Source organism: Labeo rohita, chromosome 13 (assembly GCF_022985175.1).
Source record: "Labeo rohita strain BAU-BD-2019 chromosome 13, IGBB_LRoh.1.0, whole genome shotgun sequence".
In the NCBI taxonomy this organism is placed as follows: domain Eukaryota; kingdom Metazoa; phylum Chordata; class Actinopteri; order Cypriniformes; family Cyprinidae; genus Labeo; species Labeo rohita.
In genome coordinates, this window is record NC_066881.1 from 16,100,744 (window position 1) to 16,121,650 (window position 20,907).

The 20,907-nt window shown below is 37.9% G+C and overlaps 1 protein-coding gene across 7 annotated transcripts in view; it reads left to right on the forward strand.

Annotated features, from left to right (window-relative positions):
- Positions 1–12,785, forward strand: part of usp54a (ubiquitin specific peptidase 54a) — a 66,784-nt gene extending 53,999 nt beyond the window's left edge. For 3 of the 7 annotated variants that reach the window (XM_051126050.1, XM_051126049.1, XM_051126048.1), the window contains 8 exons: positions 634–795; positions 978–1,097; positions 4,411–4,567; positions 4,886–5,784; positions 7,947–8,074; positions 8,219–8,356; positions 9,338–9,554; positions 10,744–12,785. In XM_051126050.1, the coding sequence (XP_050982007.1) occupies positions 634–795; positions 978–1,097; positions 4,411–4,567; positions 4,886–5,784; positions 7,947–8,074; positions 8,219–8,356; positions 9,338–9,554; positions 10,744–11,288 (2,366 nt within the window). In that variant the 3' untranslated portion in view covers positions 11,289–12,785. Of the gene's footprint in view, positions 1–633; positions 796–977; positions 1,098–4,410; positions 4,568–4,885; positions 5,785–7,946; positions 8,075–8,218; positions 8,357–9,337; positions 9,555–10,743 lie in introns of those variants that run through there. The other 4 variants (XM_051126051.1, XM_051126052.1, XM_051126053.1 and 1 more) reach the window with 4 other exon arrangements.
- The last annotated feature ends 8,122 nt before the right edge of the window (positions 12,786–20,907 follow it).

Below are 20,907 nucleotides of genomic sequence, written 5' to 3' on the forward strand. Positions count from 1 at the left end.
AGATAATAACAATTGTGAGAAATAAGGTCAGATATGAGAAATAAAAACTGACAATTCTGAGAATATTTCTTGAGAATGCGAGTTCGTATCTAGCAGTTCTATTTTTTTCTCACAAATGCAAGTTTGTCTCACAATTCTGAGGAAAAAATCACAATTGTGTGAAAAAAAAAAAAAAAACTTTGTCAGAATTATGAGATATAAACTTGCATTTGCGAGTTATAAAGTCCAGTTTTGAAACAATTCTGACTTAACTCGCAGTTATGTTATAAAATCAGAATTGCGGGATTTTAAAAAAAGCAAACTGCGACAGATCTGAATTTGTGAGTTTGTCTTGCAATTGTGACTCTTTCTCAGAATTGACTTTGTAATTCGCAATTGCCAGTTTATGTCTCTCAATTCTGAGAACAAAAGTCAGAATTGTGAGATGTAAACGCATAATATTGAGGGGAAAAAAGTCTGAATTGTAAGATAAAAGTCGCAATTACCTTCTTTTATTTTTTATTCAGTGGCGAAAACGGATGTCCGTAGATATGTGTCCAAGGTGTCAGTAAAAAAGCTAAATTGGTTGACTGTGTGAATGCAGCAGTAGATTATCCCACACTGTTTCCTTAAAATGTTCATGTTTTTGTGTAGCAGGTGAAGGCCGCAGTGAACTGGATGAGCTACAGGAGGAAGTCGCTCGCCGGGCCAAAGAGCAAGAGTTACAGAGGCGAAAGGAAAAGGAGAAAGAGGCGGCCATGGGCTTCAATCCCAGACCCAGCAAGTTCATGGATCTGGATGAGCTCCAGAGCCAAGGTAAAGCGTCAGCATGCCGTGCAAGAGCGCAGGGAGTGGTTCTGTCTCCGGATGCATTTCCTTGGGTTTCAGCTATGGCTTATCCTTTGGGGCTTGGGACTGCATGTGTACATGTGTGTGAAACGCGGGTGTGCTGGTTTCCATGCTGAATAGCGCTGTGCTATGATGTCTGTTACCTGCAGGGAAAGGGGAAGGCTTTGAAAGGTGTGTGTTGGAGGCAGAGTCTCTGTTAGACCAGTCTCTGAGGTTGGAACAGGCAGGAGAGGTGGCCACCGCTCTGTCTGTGGTTAACGAAGCAATGTGTAAGTAATCCTGTCCTCAGCCTGCTCCTGCTATCACTACTGCCACATGTTTGTGTGTCTGTACATCTGTGTTCGAGTGTTTGTCTCAGCTTTGATATAATGCAGTGCTTTCATACACCAGATATACATTTACTGTGTACTAATGTCTGCTTCCAGACAGTAGTAGGTTCATGGTTTAAGTCTGCATATTCCTCCTTATTCTGAATATTCTGGATTTTGGCTATGAGGTCATAATGATACAGGGCCTGTTTGCCTGTAACCATAGAAACTCACCAGCAGCCCTAAAGAAGTGCAACCTTGGCCCAGTGCTATGGCAACCTTAATGAATACTTTGTGAGATGTATGATGTACACTAGAAGGTCTGCTGTTTTTTTTAATATAGTAAAAATTGTGCACTTTTGTGTCAGTTCCAAATCCTATCTACAGCATTGTCACCATTTTCTGTTGTGGTTATTACAGTAAATTTTATCTTCTTAATATATGTGACACTGGACCACACAACCAGTCATAAAGATCAAATTATAAATAGTTTTTATACATCATCATCATCTGAAAGCTGAATAAATAAACTTGCCATTAATATGTGGTTTGTTAGGATAGGGTTTTTTTTTTTAATAGAGTGCCTAGCATGCAGCCATGACTATATTTACAGTATATCACAGCCTTAGGCAAGTGTCTTAAAATAACAGGAGTTGGCCAGAATCTAAGGCTGGGAAAGTAAAGCGATGCAGTGCAAATTGAGAAATAATTCTGTATCAATTCTGCAATTTTTTTCCCCCGAATGTGTTGCGATTCTCTCTAATTGAATCTGAGTTCAGTTTTTAACAACAGATGGCACTGCATGCTTTAGAAAATGCTGTACTCTGCTCGCTTCCAATTCCGTACACACACTTGAACCTAAAATAATAATTCAAAAAGTTTGAAGTTCAAACATGTTGAAGTGAATTACAAGGGTGTTCACAGTGGGTTGTGCTTACGTTACATTGACATCTTGCGTGAGGTGCAGTTATGTGAATTATATGACGGTCTTCAGCGCTCTTCTTTGTGAGCATTTGTATGGTTAAAAAGTAGATTAGAAGGCCATCTGCTGTTAAAAACTAACCTCAGAATCGATTCCAGAGAGAATTGCGATGTATTCGGAAAGTCTCAGAATTGTTCCATGTATTATGATGCATCGATTCATCGTCGCAGCTCTAGCAGAATCTAGGGGCTGGATTCACAAAACATTCTCAAGAATAAAATTTGTTAAAATTCATAAAAGTTAAGAATGTTTTGTATTCCAAAAAACATTTATTAAGAATGTTGATAGAAGATTGTTATAAAGACAAAACTTAAGAAGAATTTGAATTCTTAAAAAGAATGTTCTTAAAAACCACATAAATACCAGTAGTAAGTCAAATAGGGACATCATATTTAATTGTATAATTTTTACATAATTTGCAATTTGGCAGTTTTCAGCACATACAAAGATTTTGTTGTGGACAATTCATCTGTGGATATGTTTAAATTATTTATTTTATTATTATTATTATTTATTTATTTATTTATTTTACATTTTGGCCATTTTTAAATTTTTGTAATGTTTAATAAAAATGTTATAGTATGGTGAAGGATGTAGGACTTAAGGATCCAATAAGTCTGTGTAAACCTACCCCTGCAAATCTGTTTAGTCTGCTATTTGAGAACATCAGAAGGATTTCTTCCAGAACAAAAATTTACAGATAATTTACTCACCCCAAATGTTCAAGTTTTTCTTTCCTTAGTCATAAAGAAATAGTTTTTTAAAGAAAACATTTCAGGATTTCTCTCCATATAGTGGACTTCTATAGTGCCCCCGAGTGTGAACTTCCAATATGTAGTTTAAATGCGGCTTCAAAGGGCTCTAAATAATCCCAGCCATGGAAGAAGGGTCTTATCTAGCGAAATGAATGTTTTGTTTTGTTTTTTTTAATTTACAGTTGATATACTTTTCAACCTCAAATGCTCATCTTGTCTAGCTCTGCGTGAACTCTGTGTGTACCGGTTCATGACAGTTAGGGTAGGTCGAAAAACTCCCATCTCATTTTCTTCTCCAACTTTAAAATCATCCTACATTGCTGTTTTACCTTTTTTGATCTTCTTTGCATGTTCATTTTGTAAACACTGGGTCAGTGATTCTGTAATGATGTAGGATGATTTTGAAGTTGGAGGAGAAAATGAGATGGGAGTTTTTCGACCTACCCTTGAACCGGAATAAACCGTTCACGCAGAGCAAGACAAGACAAGCGTTTAAGGTTAAAAAGTATATAAATTGTCAGTTTTTTTAGAAAATAACAGAGTGTTTCGCTAGACGAGACCCTTCCTCGGATGGGTTCATTTAGAGGCCTTTGAAGCTGCATTTAAACTGCATTTTGGAAGTTCAAACTCGGGGGCACTATATGGAGAGAAATTCTGAAATGTTTTCCTCAAAAACCATAATTTCTTTACGACTGAAGAAAGAAAGACATGAACATATTGGATGATAAGGGGGGTGAGTAAACTATTTGTAAATTTTTGTTCTGGAAGTGAACTTCTCCTTTAAAGAACTGTAATTCCAAACATTCTGACATTTTAGGATTTATCATAATAAACTTCTTATCTTTTTCTGATTCTTATCAGATTTTTGTGAATCCAGCCCCAGGACTAGAACTATCAGTTTTTATAAATGTCAATCAAATGCTCTCTGTGTCTTTCTGTCTGCAAGCGAAGTGAAAGTCATTTACTTACCAATGTCATTTTATGTCTGTCTGTCTTTTGTATGTCGTACCCTGAGGTTTGTCATTTATGGGGTGACCACATGCACGGACACACACAACACACGCGCACACACACTCTCACATCTTCCATGGCCTGGCCCCTGTGTGTTACCTACACCTCACTCCCTCACCTGCCTCACAGTTTCCAGAGCCTCTGTAGGGTTGGGTAGATTGCAGCTCATACAGCGGGGACAGAATTCTCATTCTGTAATTATTTATAATTAATTATACCGAGATGCGGTGTTAGGCTCGTGTAATTTGCCTTTTTTTACGTTCAGTGGCTGAACTACAATTCATTTTAATTTAAGTCAACTTCATTATAATTTAATCATTTTGTGCTTGAGAGAATTTAACATTTGTGTACGGAATTATACTAGGTTCCCCATCTTCCCTATTTGTGTGACCCTCCCCTCAAATCCCTTTTCATTTCAGTTCTTTGTAACGTGTGTTTGCATGCGCCCCATGACTCGGCTCTTTATTTTCTGCATCTGTTTCATTTTTCTTTTGCCTTTTTTTGTTTTGTTTTGTTTGCGTTGTAGCTAAACTCAGGCATACCTTGCATGAGAGCAGCGCTAACGCTCAGGGCAGGATGCAAAAGTGCATGAGGAGAGCACGAGGTCTGCAGCAGCGCATGCAGCAGCAGGAACTGCAGCAGAAGCAACAGGAGGAAGAGAAGGAACAGAAACAGCCCCTCAGGTACCTGCTGCTGGCTGCAGTTGTGTATATGTGTGTGTGTGCGCTCCAGGAGCCCTGCACACAGGAAGAGGAAACATGCATTGTGCCTTAAAAGTAATGATCAGTACTGTTTTAAGTTACTTGGAGGATTGACAGCCAGGTTAGTGTAAGAGATCATATTGCAACGAGCTGCTCAGGTAATGTCACGTTGTTAGAGAGGCTGAAACAAATCTGTGTACTGCATGACGTCGTCAAGAACTCATTCAAGATACTGATTCAGGTAGGTTCATGTCGTTCATTATCAGAAACTCATTGTTATTTTTCATGTTCTGCCTTTAGTGAACAGTCTGTCCCGGTCCAAATACTTCTGACAAAAGTTAACGAAGAGAATGAGAAGGCAGTTTCAGAAGACGCATTAAGACCACCATCACCTCTCCACATGAAACCTCAGTCTACAAATAAACCGATTTCTGAAGCCCCTGGCCCTCCTTTCTCCTCTTACCATACAGACACACTTTCCCTAAAGCAGAACAATGAAAGGGACAACTCCAGTCCTCTTGTTGTGACCGAGAATGGGTCACACTCACACACGAGGGGCCCCAGAGACCCTGTAACCACCACAAACTCTCTTGTACAAACTGCTAGTATACGCAGTTCTGCCACTGTGCCTGTGATTGCAGTGAATGGCTGCGAGGCTCCTCTCAAGTCGCCAGTTCCGCTCAATACGCCCTCTAGTCCATCTCATTTCAGTGCCCGTCAAACACCTTCCATCTCTGATCACTCCAACTCTGGGGAAGGACTGCAAAACCCGCCTCGTCCTAATTCTCTCCATGGCCTAGCCCACGCACCCCACAGCCACACTTCTGATGCCTGTCAAAGAGCACTCCCGGCACCCTCACGTAATTGGTCCTGCCGCAGTCTGGAACGTCCTGATGGCCGTCCTGCCGTGATGGAGTCCTCCCCGTACTCTCCAGCAGACCTCCGCTCCCCCTCGTCCCCCTGTCCTCCATCCCTGTCTTCACCAGCTCTGGATCAGCGTCCAGCCGGCCCTATGCCCGTGGAGCGATGGGCAGAGAATGTCAATCGATACTACAACTCCCAGAACTGTGCACGGTCGGGACGTGACTCACCCTGTGAGGAGCTGTCAGAGCTGGACTCACTTTATCAGGCCAGCTTGAAGGCTCCCAGCATGCCCCGAGCCCCACGGGGAACCAGCCCACAGCTTGCCAACAGATCAGGTAATTTTGAACAAGATCTCACTGAGGTCCCATATAACTTTTTTTTTTTTTTTTTTTTATTTTTATTTTTTTTTTCAGCATAAGAGACTTATTTCAAAAACATTTTAAAAAATCATAATTTGGTAGTGTATATAATTTTTTTATATATTTTTACATAGGGTACAAAGGGGCTAAGGGCAAACCCTAAGAAAAAATGTGCATTTCACTGCACCCAGAAAAAATATATACGTTTGTATTGAATATTTATGGAGCCACAGAGTTTGTGTGAAAATAAACCATACAAGTCGTTTATTTAAAAAAAGCAAAAAAAAAAAAAAAAAGAGTAAAGATCTATGAGGTGGCAAGGGGGGTCTTTTACCCCACACACGGGGTAAAAGGCTCACCAGCATGGTGCAAAAGGCACACAGTATTGATACAAATACTGTAGCTAAAATAATGTTTTTTTTAAATAATGTTAAGTTCTTGTAAATACTTGTTCAAAACAATCATTTTAGCAAGGTTTGTTCTATTTTATGCTTACTTTGATAGATAAAAGAATTAATTTTTGTTCAGTAAATATACGTCATAAAAATTTTAAAATACATAAACAAAATCATTTTAAAAAGTATAGATTCTGAAAGCATGTAAGGAGATCCCAACATAATTTAATATAAATGTACAGTAGTAACAACAAATGATATTTTATTATATGATTAATATCATGTTTTTAAATATGATGGTTTCATTCTAAACATGGTGATTATCTCTAAGATGGACAGTCAACATAATATATGATATTTACCTTCTGAATCTAACAATGTTATGTTAACAAATGGAAAAGTCAGCCTTCTATTAATTATCATGTTAATTATTGTGCCTTTAGCCCCAACAAGCGGGGTGCTTTTTACCCCAAATACCATACTTTTACATATTCTTTCGTTATTTAAAAACTGTTGAACTGAACTGAAAATCAGTAAGACCTTTGTCTCAGAATATATTCAATCATTTTAGCGATTCTCGTTTGCTACTTAAATCTACAACATTTTAAAAAACATCAAATATTAAATCAAGTAAGCATTGAATCAACTTTGTGCTGCAGCTAGTGATTGCTTCAAAGATCAGCTAAATTTGCACGTCCATCTTGAAAAGTGGATGTTTTGCAAAGTGATACGCCATGTTTTTCTGCCATCTACTGGTTAAGAATAAAATAATATCAAAGGCGCCTTTTACCCTGGGGCACGTTTAGCCCCATCGTACCCTATATATTTATATTTAAGAATATTTTTTGTTAGAAATGAGCAGTATCATAAGAGTAGCAATGTAATATGGATATATATTGGTACAGCTTTGAATCAAAGCATGCCGATATATAGTTATATAGCACACCTACAAGTGTGATATTGCGTTTATACACCAGTTCGACGGCAAGAGTGTGTAAATACATAAAATGTCTTTGAATGTCTTTAAAATGCTCTTTTGTGCAAACTACTTCCTTCCACCACAGATTCAAATCTTAGTTTGGCTGTTCAACAGCTGAGCCCAAGCCTCCGTTACTAATTCGAAAACGGCACTTCAGAACCATTACTGCATTAAACCAGAACTAATTATATAGAGTTCAGAACTAATTATATAGAGTGCTGAACGGCTGCTGACACCCTGGAGCTCACATTTTCAAATAGACGTTAACTTTATTAACAAACCTTGCCCAAAAAACTCTTAAAACTACATTCTGTGGTGCAAAAACAGTATTATTTCTGAAATTATAGTGGATTTGGGCATCAACCATGACACTCACTGTAAGAAATACTGCAAGCGGCGTGATACAACGGTGAACGCTTGGAGTTCCGATATCACTAGAGTATTGCACTCCTCTCAACCAATCAGATTCGAAGACCAGAAAAGAACTTTTGTTTAAATCTGTGGTTTTCAAACCTGTCCTGGAGGCACCTCTGCCCTGCACATTTTGTATGTCTCCCTTATCAGACAAACCCAATTTAGTTCTTGCAGTCTCTACACAAGCTGATGAGTTGAATCAGGTGTGTCTGATAATGGAGACATACAAAATGTGCAGGGCAGGGTTGCCTCCAGGACAGATTTGAAAACCACTGGTTTAAATGATAATATTAATAAAGAATGAGTTGTCCTTTCTGGAACCAGATTGTATAAATCTACTGTTCTTCTAGGTCCCGCTGCTTCTCGAAAGCACAGCGCTGGATTCTCTGCCACACTTGGCCGTTCCAAAACCCCCACGGCAGAGATCGAGAGGAGTGCCTACAGGACGCCAGCGTACAGCACTAAACCACTTCAGAGGGTGAGCTGGCATTCCTGCATTATCTCAGTAGCATTTTTAGTGTTGATGCATGGATAAGATGTGTGTATAAAAGTGGGAAACTATCTTACTGTTGTTGTGATGGGATGTGAAAGGCTAATGTAGTGTATTGTTATGTGTGTGCAGCCTGTGTCTGCTACGGCCTATGATGCACCGCTGGGTGAGGATGAATCATACAGTGCTGAGAACCTGCGACGAATTGCTCGGAGTCTCAGTGGGACCGTCATTGGAGGACGGACTGACGTACCCCCATCTCGCAGCTTTGTGGGTGTCTCACAATTGAAAGTCACTTGCTCAAACACTCAAACCTCAAATTATGCACTCAGAATACATTAGCACCATTTAATTTGCTGCAAATTGAGCTTTTTTCAGTATTTATGAAATATTACATCATGGTTTTAGGCAGGGTGGTCTTATGTTTGTGAGCTCACTTTGAAAGAGGAATACTGCCACCTAGTGTGATTGTAGAGAACACAAAGAAACTTCAGTACGTAGTGAATTTCAGGTTGCGTATCACTTCAGCTGCAAAACTACTTTTTTCAGTTATAATAATATTTGTGACCCTGGGCCACAAAACAAAAGTAGCATGGGTATATGTTTAGCAATAGCCAATAGTACATTGTATGGGTCAAAATGATAAATTTTTCTTATATTATCATTAGATTATTAGGTTAAGATCATGTTCCATTAAGATATTTTGTAAATGTCCTACTGTTAATATAAAAACGTATTTTTTGATTAGTAATATGCATTGCTGAGAACTTCACTTGGACAACTTTAAAGGCGATTTTCTCAATATTTTTTCCGGATTTTCAAATAATTGTATCTCAGGCAAATATTGTCCTATCATAACAAACCATATCAATGGAAAGCTCATCTATTCAGCTTTCAGATAACGTTTACATTTCAATTTTAACAAATTTACCCTTATGACTGGTTTTGTGGTCCAGGGTCACCTTTTTTTTGTTTTTTGTTTTTTTAAATCAGCCAGTCATCTCACAGGCCTCTTGGAGTCCTTCATGGACCACCAGTAGTTGGCAGACTCCAGTTGTTTCGTTGTTTTAATTTTTACATTTTCTTTCATTTATATGTTCATTGTCCATCTATTTTTTAATTACCAATTGCTTTTTTTAATTTGTTGTTGTGTCATTTCTGTCCTTGTCATGGTGCTGCTGGGAACTCGTATTATTTTCATGTCTCTTCCTCACATTCCTTTCATTCCCTTTTTTTTTTTTTTTCATAAAGGACCCCCATGTCTCCAGGATGTCCAAGCATATGACCATGCAACTCCCCACACGTCGCTCCAGCACCTCCCTGCATGTTTTACCCTCTCCTTCCCACAATCCTCCTATGTTCCCTCACGAAACACAGTCCCAATACCTTAACCCAAGCCACCGCCACCACCCCGCCCCTCCATCACACCTGCACCAGCAGACACTGAGGCCCTCTCATGGACAAACAGGTAACCATTTCACGCCACCAACACTTTAGGCTCCCTGCCGCAAACACAGATGCTTTTTTTTTTCTCTGTCTGCAAAAGGCTGCCATCTGTGTTGTTGTCTGTGATCTTGCGTTTTAACAGCTTTGTTGTTAAACTAGTCAAAGGACCTGAAACACTCTTGAGGTTGAGCTTGATGATTCATCTTGCAAGATGTATAGAGTTGGTCTGTTTAACAATTTCCTGCACAAAAAATCTAATTGCATAATTGCAATTTTTGGATAAAAATTATATATATATATATATATATATATATATATATATATATATATATATATATATAAATCCCACTTTTGTGATGGCTACACATTCAGTCTAACACATCTGCAAAATTCCCACCTATGTTGTACGCTGGCCGGCCGCAAACTATTTGTACCACCCTCAAACACGTCACCTTCTTCTCTAATCGCAGAGAGTTAATCACGTGATTCACAAAACGCTTGGTCTTTAAAGATGGCTTAGTACCCTGTTTATTTGAACCAGCTGGCTCCACTGAATCTTTGAACTGCTTCAAACGAATCGTTTGAGAATCGTTGGAAAATGAGGTGATATTAAACGTACACCAATCACAACAGACCGGGCCATCTGACCAGTCAGAGCAGAGTAGGCTCACGGAACGGAGGGGTTTAGAGCAACTGAATCTTTGAACTGCTTCAAACGAATCGTTTAAGAATCGTTGGAAAGTGAGGTGATATTAAATGAATATTTTGAGAAAACGTAGAACAATCACAACAGACCGGGCCATCTGACTAATCAGAGCAGAGTAGGGTCACGGAAAGGAGGGGTTTCAAGAGAATGAATCTTTGAACTGCTTCAAATGAATCATTTAAGAATTGTTGGAAAATGAGGTGATATAGAATACTATATAGAAAACTAAAGCGTTTTTTGAGTTGACATGCATGTAAACCTTTTGTAGGAGACTCCCAAAACAATATTATTATTATTATTATTATTATTATTATTATTATTATTAAATTGAACTAATCACTTTAAAATAAAAAATGTAGCTGTTCAGAAACAAGCAAAACATTTATATGAGCAAGTCATAGCCTTTGTGATTTGTTAATTGTTTTAAGCCATATCAAGGTTTTGTTTAATATAATTAATCATTATTGCTGTAAACATTTCAAATCTTCTTCGCTCCTCTCTGCAGGAGATTGCCAAAAGGCCAACAAGTTTCTGGCTGTGCTTGACAGGGGTGAAACGTTCTCCCGTGAAAACTACCACAATGTCGCACTGAGCTACGGCACCCTTCCGCGGGCCCCCCGTAGGTCAGTTTCATCTGGGCCCCCTCCTGTGCACCAAGCGAGGCCGGGACCACCAGCGCCCCGCAACTACCCAGACACAGGCTACGCCACACTATCCCACCCTCACCGCACTACAGCATCAAATAGGACGATGGATGGTTTTTACAGACAGCCCCACCAACAATCTGCTTCAATCCCGCATCATTCCAGCCATCATCACCCCCACCTAGAGCCGCCTATCCAACCCATGCGCCTCGATGTGCCCCCCGAGAGGGACTGGAGGGCTGCTAGGGACCCTCATGTCTTCCCCAGGACAGAACCTCGTGCTGGGACATCCCGTGGCCCTCCTGTTTATATCTGCGGGTTGTGCAAGCAGAACCCAGCTGAGCCCACTAGAAGCTACTGCCAGACCTGCAGAGCCCATATGAACCACTACAGGATGACCAGCTGAGTCATGCAGGAAATGCATCCTTCAACGCACTCATTCTCTGACTTGGAAGTAAATGTGAGAGCCCGTGCCAATTCTGTGAAGCTTATCACACAGCGAAAAGCAGGAAGGTCTTATTGGCTGAAGTGAAAGACAATGATGTTTGGCTCGTTTGTGAATCTGGAGTGGTCATATTCTGAAATGTCCACTCCCTGCGCTTTTACCTACAGTAAACGTTTCCACTGCTAATTCAGTTCAGTTCACTTTAATTGGCCACCATCTCAGCACAAAGCTGTGAAGAACAGAGCACTTTGCTGCGTGGGACGCTGCATCTTATCGATGCAAACACAAGCCGCCAAGACTGACAAACTTTGCCTGCTGATATACAGTATCTGCTCCGTATATGCACAAATACGCTTTAGTTTCCAATTAGCATTCCAAGCTAACCTTACTTAGTTCTGTGATTGTAATTTAACTATGTTAACTCAAGTTTAGTGCACTTCAGAAGTGTTAAGTTAGAAGCGTTCCTCTGTTGTAACTTCTCCCATTTTTATGGGAAACGATGTTTATGTGTAACTACTTCATTTAGAGGGCTGTAACGTCAGTGTGTGCAAGTAATCAGAGGTACATCAGATTCCTCTAGTGTACCAACAGTCAACTTTCAACAACCTCATTGGCATTTGTGTCGATATTTTTGTGTACAGTATTGCTCTGCCTGATAGTAGCACCGACACCTGTTTTGTGGTCTTTTCTTTTTTTCTTTTTTCTTTTTTTAATATTTTGTAGTAGCCGCAGTTTAACTTTTTGGTTTATACAGTATATCTTACATTAACTGTTAAGTGCTAAATTTTTCAGGCTGTTTTAAGAGATCGAAAACAGAAGGACAGAACTTTCTGCAGTGCCTTGGTTTGTGAAAGGCAACGTAACTGGGTGCCAGTGTCCATTTTATAGATTTTCAGTCAATAATGATGCTTATTATAATAATGCTAAATTTTAGAATTGCAGAATTGCAAGATCATTTCAGTTTTTTCCCCCACTGGAGAATGAATGCTTTTTATATTCATTTTATTTAAATTCTTGAACGCTGTTGACGAGGAACTTGTATCTTGAGATGGTTAATTAGTTTAAGTCTTAAACATTAAAAGTGTTGAGAGTGTCTGTCAGCTATTAGCTGAGTTTGACAGTGCAATGTGCCATTTCATGGAAATGAAAGTGTTACCTGCTCATCCTAGTGAACGCAAGAGTAGTTTATATTGAAACAGGGCCAAACTTTTTTTATTTTTCATACATTTTAGAGCATGTCAAATACCTCAACCAATCACATGCTCTTATTTTATTTCACCAGAACAGTTTTGCATGTATTATGGTTTCATAAATCAGGACCTAATGGTGAATCGGAGTGCCTCTGCGTTGAATTCCCACTGAGTGAATTATCTGAAGCTATTTTTTTGTTTGGCCAATATGCAGTGTAACACTGCCCTGGCGTAATTACTGACAGAACAGGGATCTGTGACTGATTTACCCTTCCTTTCTTTTTTTTCCTGAGTTAAAATACAAACAGATATGGCAAAAAAGCAAGGCTGTATATATAAGTGTGTACAGATATTCAGTCTTTGACCTTAAGTACAGACGGATTTGGATTTGTTGTAAATGCTGTGCTAGAAATTAAACTTGTATTTTTGCAATAAAGTTATATTGAGCTCCGCTCAGGAGCAGAACGCTGTACCTTTTTTCTGGCTGCCTTTTTTCTTTTCTTTTTTTCTATGTACTATATGTAAATGACTGCTCATATGTAAATTGTCTTTTTCTCTAGAAAACTATTTTTAGGTATTTAGTTACGTTTGTTTGTTGAAAAGAATAATTCCCAACACACACATACAGAAATGTTACCCCAGCAGTCAAATGATTTTTAAAATATCCAGTAGTCATTAACAAATGGAAAAATATATTTTTTTGCTTAAAGGGATAGTTTACCGAAAAATTAAAATTCTGTCATTAATTACTTACCCTCATGTCTTTCCAAACCTATAAGATCTACGTTCATCTTTATCATCCGATGTCTGTGTGTTCATGTGCCACTGTTAATATGCTAATTTAGATCTGAGAGGCCCTCCAGTGAGCGTCTTGCACTGTTGTGCTTGTTGCATTTTTATTGTCTGCTATTTTTCCTGCTATCCAGTCATAACAGGAATGTTTGTTAACCTTGACCCACCATTAGACCTTCTCCAAACATTGCACTTGTACTTCAAACATGAGCAATCACAGTGAAATGACAATGAGCTTCTATTTTTGCATAACTCTATAGCACTAATGAGGTTGTTTCAGTTTCTTAGCAACAAGAAAGAACTTGGGTAAGTAGAAAACAAGATGGTATGTTGATGTAATGATTGCCTTTGTGTTTAAGCTAAAGGGATAGTTTACCCAAAAATGAAAAACCCCAAAGACATTAGTTCATCTTTAGAATACAAATTAAGATTTTTGATGAAATCCAGGAGCTCTCTGACCCTCCATAGACAAGGGTCCCACCACGATCAAGGCACAGAAATGCAGTAAGGACATCATTAAAATGGTCCATGTGACATCAGTGGTTCAACCGTAGTGGTTTAGAAAGCTCTTGGATTTCATCTCCACTTCCAGAACAACAGTTTAAAAATAATTTACGCACCCCCTTGTCATCCACGATTTTCATGTCTTTCTCTTTTCAGTCGTAAAGAAATTGTTTTTTTAAAAAAAAAAAATTTCAGTATTTATTTCTTATTTCAGTAAGACCCTTCTTCCTCGGCTGGGATCGTTTGAAGCCACATTTAAACTGCATTTTGGACGTTCAAAATCGGGGCACCATATCAGTCCATTATATTAAAAATGCTGAAATGTTTTCATCAAAAAACATAATTTCTTTACGACTGAAGAAAGACATGAACACTGTGGATGACAAGGGGATGAGTAAATTGTAAATTGTTGTTCTGGAAGTGGAGTTCTCCTTTAATTTGCATTCCGAAGATGAACGAAGGTCTTATAGGTTTGGGACGACGTGAGGGTAAATAATTAATGACAGAATTAAATTTTTGGGGTGAACTATCCTTTGAAGTCAATAAAGTAAATGGGCTAAAAGTATAATATAATAAAGTAATTAAAGATTAGTATGTTGAGGTAATTAGAAATAAATAAATGTAAAAAAATAACAAAAGCAGGCGAGTTCAATGACCTACACATAAGGTCACAGCTATCATTACTGTCTTGTTGCTCTAGAATAGTGCAGGATTGTACAAGTTAAGTGTAAAACCAATGTTACAGCAACAACAAAATAAACTGAGGTCAGTGTGACAACTGCCAATTCAGTTTGCTCTGAATTGATTTGTGCTGTCTGGGAGGAAAAGGTCTTTAGTTTCTTCCTTGCAGATTCACAAAGAACGCCACGGGTCAAAGCAGCATCTGCAGAGGAAGGTCATGCTGTGCTTGAATGAAACATTGGCTCTTTAATGGAAAAGCATACCTATCACAGCAGACAGAACACTGGATGCAGGATGTTTCACATCGTAAGATGCAATAAAAGGTACAGATTAGGTCACGTTCATACCAAGAACGATAACTATCCACCTTATTTTCCCGTAAGAGCAAGTGCGGCCATTTGTACATTTTATGGGTCTGGCTTCCGGTCTCATCCACGTCAAGACATTTTTAGCTGTACAAAACAGCTCGTATTGCTGCTTGATATTGCAAGTAGCCATAGTCTTACCATGTAGTTTAAAAGCGTGAAACTTTCCAATCTACCTGTGGTGGTAACATTATTTGTGCTCTTTAAGCACTCTCTATAAAGAAATTTCCTGCTATGAACATAAATGTTCTCAAAGTAATATTCAGGGTTCAGTACAATATTCTATATTCTCTAAAAGCCTCAAGCTGATTTTCTTTTTGCAACATGCTCTCTGTCAAATAGATGTCATTCACACTGTTCCAAACAAACACCAGCTGTGCTTTCTGACTATGCTTATTTACAATATTGTTCTGAATGCTTGTTATTAAGCTTCAGATACGAAGATGCATTGATGTGGAGCCATCGATCCACCAAACCAGCCAACCGTGGGTCAATATCTCTCAGCAACCATGCCTTGTCCATTTATCTGAAAATCTAGATGTAAGTGGGTCATTTTTAGGGCATATCTCACGCTGGGGGATCACCTGACACTGGTCTGATGTCTTTCTGATCAAAGTGAGAAACTGAGCCGTTGAAAAATGAAGATGCAAGCCATGTGGCACTGGACACAGTCGTAATCTCTCATTTGCTGTAGCGTCACTGGAACTGCTGTCAAGCTAAACTCCAAAGACGTGCGAAAGCAAAAGAGCCATGTTTGATTGTAATCTGTGAAAAGACCATGCAAGCGATTTGATCACCAGCAGGGAAGTTATGTGCTTTCTGAAACCTGAAGGGAATGAGGAGTTATGTTGATTTTTAAACCACTGTACTTTGCTTTACTGCGTAATGGATTTTTGTTCTGAAAGCTCTCCATTTGGAATTACTTATAAAGATTTAATGAGCATTAATCTAAGCAGCATGGGAAGTCTTCATGCTGCCAATAAGATGCGAAGTGTACGATTGAATCTGCCACAGTGACCATGCAAGTCACATTTGGTTGGTCTAGGAATGAAAAAAACACTTTTTGAAAACTTTATTTTTGATCTATACACTCTTAAAAATAAAAGTTCTTTATTGGAATCAGTTGTTATAGTGAAGAAAGGTCTTAATAATTAGAAATATATGGTTCTTTAAAGAACTTTTCAGTTAAGAATGTTTCACTCAAAGGTTCTTTGGGGAACCTAAACTTGATTTTCTATATGACAATGGCTGTGAAAACCTCCTTTTTAGGCTTTTATATTTAAGAGTGCATGATGAGAGAGCCGTTAGTAAAAATGTTTTAACCTCCTTGGAACTTCATGTCTATATTATTTAGTTCTGAATCAAATTACTCCAAAGATGTTTGGATATTTTTCCCATCTTTGTGGACTAATAGGAATGTCTGTCCATAGGGCGAGCTAATAAAGCCATTCAATGGTTCCTGGCTTGTTCTTTGATTTAAAACATTACTGATAAATATGAGAGAACATTTGGTTTCTGGCTTTCTTTTTTTCTTCTTAGCCTGCTACCTTTTGCTATACGAATCCTAAAGACTGTTGTGAATGGATTTTTAGGCAAATAAGAAGCTGTAGTAATACAACTTAATGACTTGTGTGAGTTGCAATTTTGTGGTTATATTGAGTGAATGGATGAACTTGTTCTATTTTACGAATCCTATTCATGTTCCTGAACTGGCGGTGCTGAACTAATCCATTCATTCACCTCTTCTACAATAGATGACACACAAGTAGTAGAGTGAAGATGACTATCTTTCGTCAGACCCTTTGTGCTCCAGAGTCTGTTAAACTGTCACATCTTCTGCTCAACATCGATAGAAATTGACAGAAATGATTACTAATGCTGACTGACCCTGACCAGTTGAATGTGTCTGTTGCTTTCATCTTTTCCATTTTCCCCCTCTGTTTCCATTCAAGCTAGAGCTGTGTTGTCAGTGTTTTTTCCAGTGTTCCAGTGTAGACATATTTCTGATACTTTTTTACTCTACAATCATGTCGATTCTATACCATATTTAGAAGCCTTCATGTAATTTTGAGATCAAAAGTTTACATACACCTCGCAGAATCTGTAAAATGTTCATTATTTTACCAAAATAAGAGGGATCACACAAAATGCATGTTGTTGTTTATTTAGTACTAACCTGAAGAAGATATTCCATATAAAAGATGTTTACATACGCTTGATTCTTAATACTGTGTTGTTTACCTGAATGATCCACAGCTGTTTTCTTTTGTCTTTTCTTTTTTTTTTTTTTTAGTGATAGTTGTTCATGAGTCCCTTGTTTGTCCTGAACAGTTAAACTGCCCGCTGTTCTTCAGAAAAATCCTTCAGGTCCCACAAATTCTTTGGTTTTACAGCATTTTTGTGTGTTTTGAAGCCTTTCCAACAATGACTGTATGATTTTGAGATCCATCTTTTCACACTGAGGACAACTGAGGGACTCATATGCAACTATTACAGAAGGTTCAAACCCTCACTGATGCTCCAAAAGCAAAAACGATGCATTAAGAAGATAAGGGTAAATTTACCTTATTTTGTCTTCTGGGAAACATGTAAATATCTTCTGTAGCTTCTGAAGGGCGGGACTAAATGAAAACAAATAGATATTTAGGCAAAATAAGAAAAATGTACACATCTTCATTCTGTTCAAAAGTTTTCACCCCCAGCTATTAATGCATTTTTTTTCTATCTGAAGCAACAAACCCTCTGTAATAGTTGCATATGAGTCTCTCAGTTGTCCTCAGTGTGAAAAGATGGATCTTACAATCATACAGTTATTGTTGGAAAGTGTTCAAACACACAAAAGTGCAGAAAAACCAAAGAATTTGTGGGACCTAAAGGATTTTTCTGAAGAACAGCGGGCAGTTTAAATGTTCAGGACACATAAGGGGCCCATGAACAACTATCACTAAACAAAAAAAAAAAGAAACACAGCTGTTGATCATTCAGGTAATAACACGGTATTATGAATCAATTTTTGAACAGGGTCATTTTTATACATTCAACTGTTATTTTCTCTTGTGGACTATATGTAAATGTCTTTTATGTTAAATATCTTTTTCAGGTCAGTACTAAATAAACAATAATATGCAATCTGTATGATCGCTCTTATTTTGGTAAAATAATTAACATTTTGCAGATTCTGCAAGGTGTATGTAAACTTTTGACCTCAACTGTAAATATTTTAGTATACACTAAATGACACACAGTGGCCCACAACTATTGTTTTTAGTGAAACTGTACATATGGCTGACCCTCTGACAGTCGTTTACATATTTAAAGTAAAAATGATATTTTTTCGTAATTTACCCGCCCTCATGTCATTCCAAAAATAACTTTCTGTAATCTATGGAGCATTTGTCCATTAAATATATATTTTTTTGTGTTCTTGAATCTGATCTGGGGTGAACTATCACTTTAATATTTGCTTGATTGTGATGTGTCTGCCAGTGGTGATTGCGTGCCTAAAAACCTTTTGATTGTGCACTAGGTCGAACATGTTCATGCAACACTTGGAGTCCATTGAGGATCAACCATTATATCTGCATAGAATTGCTGCATGTGCAATGGTGCCTGGAATCGTTATCTTTTTATATGTGTGAAAAGTAGGTCTATTATATATTGACATTCATAATCCTAAATCATAATAGTGCAAACTATCTGCAGTATATCACAGGAAAGTACTTTCCTGTATTCATTAAAAGTTATTATACAGCATAACTCAACATTACAACGCACATATAATAATGATTCTGACATTGTTGTCATTTTTGGTAAGTATTCTGTGCTGTGATAGAAGTAGTGTATCCTAATCCTTGCAGTGTGAATTCTGGTTCCGTAAGCCTGCCCGTGTGTCATCAGATAAGTGGGATTATTGTGAATATGTGATGAGACTATGAATGTGCTTCAGCATCACTGCTGTGAGTGCTTGTCTGATCTGGTGGTTTATTACAGTTATGATTTTACTTTTAATATACCACCAATGGATTGTTATTACTTTATTGTCGAAGTAAATGTTTTATCTCCATTTTTGAAGAGGCTTTATGCATGCATATGGACAGATAAAACATTTACAGTTACTATTAAAGACCTCAGTGAGACTGTTCATGGCTGCTTGGCCAATAATAGCAACTTGTGAGAGACTGTGCACAGGCTTTGGTGGCTTACGGGGACACACATTTTTATAATCACATGGGTATGACAGAGGTAATGTGAAGGAGGTTTATGAAGACACTGCCTATGTCCCTGTAATTCAAAAGGCTTAAAAAACATACTAAATAGTTTTTTTTGTGTGTGTGTGAAAATCTAAAAACACACTTTTTGTGGCAGGAGAAAGAAAGACAGAAAACCATTACGCCTATGAAGAAATCCCCGTAAACCACCAGTACCAAGTTGTGTGTTTGTTTGTGATTATTTTACTGTTACTATTCATGAGTATGTATTTCTTTAAGTAAAGCCACATTTTGTTTGGTCTGGAGAGAAGCTGAACCACAAATGTCCTCTGCTCCGATGAGAATCTACCAGTCCGTGCATGGCCTCAGCCCATTGCATGACATACTCCTGTGGCCTTGGGTTAGTGCTAGAAAAGATATTTATCATAGTTATCCATTCTTTTCATGGAAAAAATAAGAGAATTACACAATAATTTTGGCTGTTTATGGAAAAAAAATTGTTCAATAAAGTTGTTATTTTTGTTTTCTTTGCTCAGAAAGTATTCTCATGGCTTCATAAAATTAAGGTTGAACCACTGATGTCACATGGACTATTTTAACGATGTCCTTACTAACTTTCTGGGCCTTGAATGTAGTAGTTGCGTGGCTGTCTATGCAAGGTCAGAAAGCTTTCAGATTTCATCAAAAATATCTTAATTTGTGTTCCAAAGATGAATGAAGGTCTAATGGATTTTGAATGACATGAGGTTGAGTAATTAATGACAGAATGTTTGGGTGAACTATCCCACATTTACATGAGACAGGTTTTTGTGTGTGTGTATGTATGTATGATATTCGGGAACTAATATTTATTTAGGTAGTATAATTAATTTTTTTTTAATTAAAATGTCACAAAAGTTTTTAATGACCCTATCCAACTCTTACTAAAGAGAGGATACTGTAGAAGAAATATCATGAAATATTTTGGAAAATATTTTCTATTTGGTATTTACTGTGCTATTTGGTATTTAGTCTGAAAAGAAAAAAATGATGGTCTGGTTTTCCACTAGACTTGTGAAGATATGCAATTCAGTGACGCAAATGCCAACATTAATCTCCCATTAGCACAGCGTCTGACCTCATTCGTATTGCATCTATTCACAGGTCAGAATTAGATTAGGATTATTTTAGTATATAAATATATTCATTTAGAACAGCATACTATTAGGTTTTGAGTAAAGTAAAATATTGCATCATAACATACTTGTATCTTTTTAAAAGAAGTTATGCTTTCTTTTTAAATTTTAAACTGTACAGTATAAAATAAGTGATTTGAAATTGCTGCACTCTAAAAAAATGCTGGGTTAAAAACAACCAAGCACTGGGTAAAATATGGACAAACCCAGCGACCCAAGAGTGTGGATCCCCATAACCAACAAAACAAAGATTTGTAGAATGAGAGCGAATTGGTTTGCATTTAACTTACATTTCAAATCGCATCAAATCAGCATCCATTGATTTTCCTGTGTTACTTTTATGTGACTTCAGAAGCGCTGATGCATCTTAAGCTGTTGCCTAGATTGATGTTCTGCATTCAAAGGCAGGTTTAAGAACTACTGCTCAATGTGATTGTGACTGATTCTGGCCTGTCAGAATGATTCAAGGGAAGTGATATGACCCCTGCAGGGGTTGTGTTGACCGATGGGGGTCTGCTGAACTGCCATTTACCTCCTTGAGTGCAGGTTTGTGTGAGTGACCAGCCTTCTGGGCATCTGTACCAAAATCAAACTGAGATATTTCTTTGTGCTCTGAACTGGAGATCACAATGTCGGTCTGTCTTTTTCATATCTCTTCTACAAGT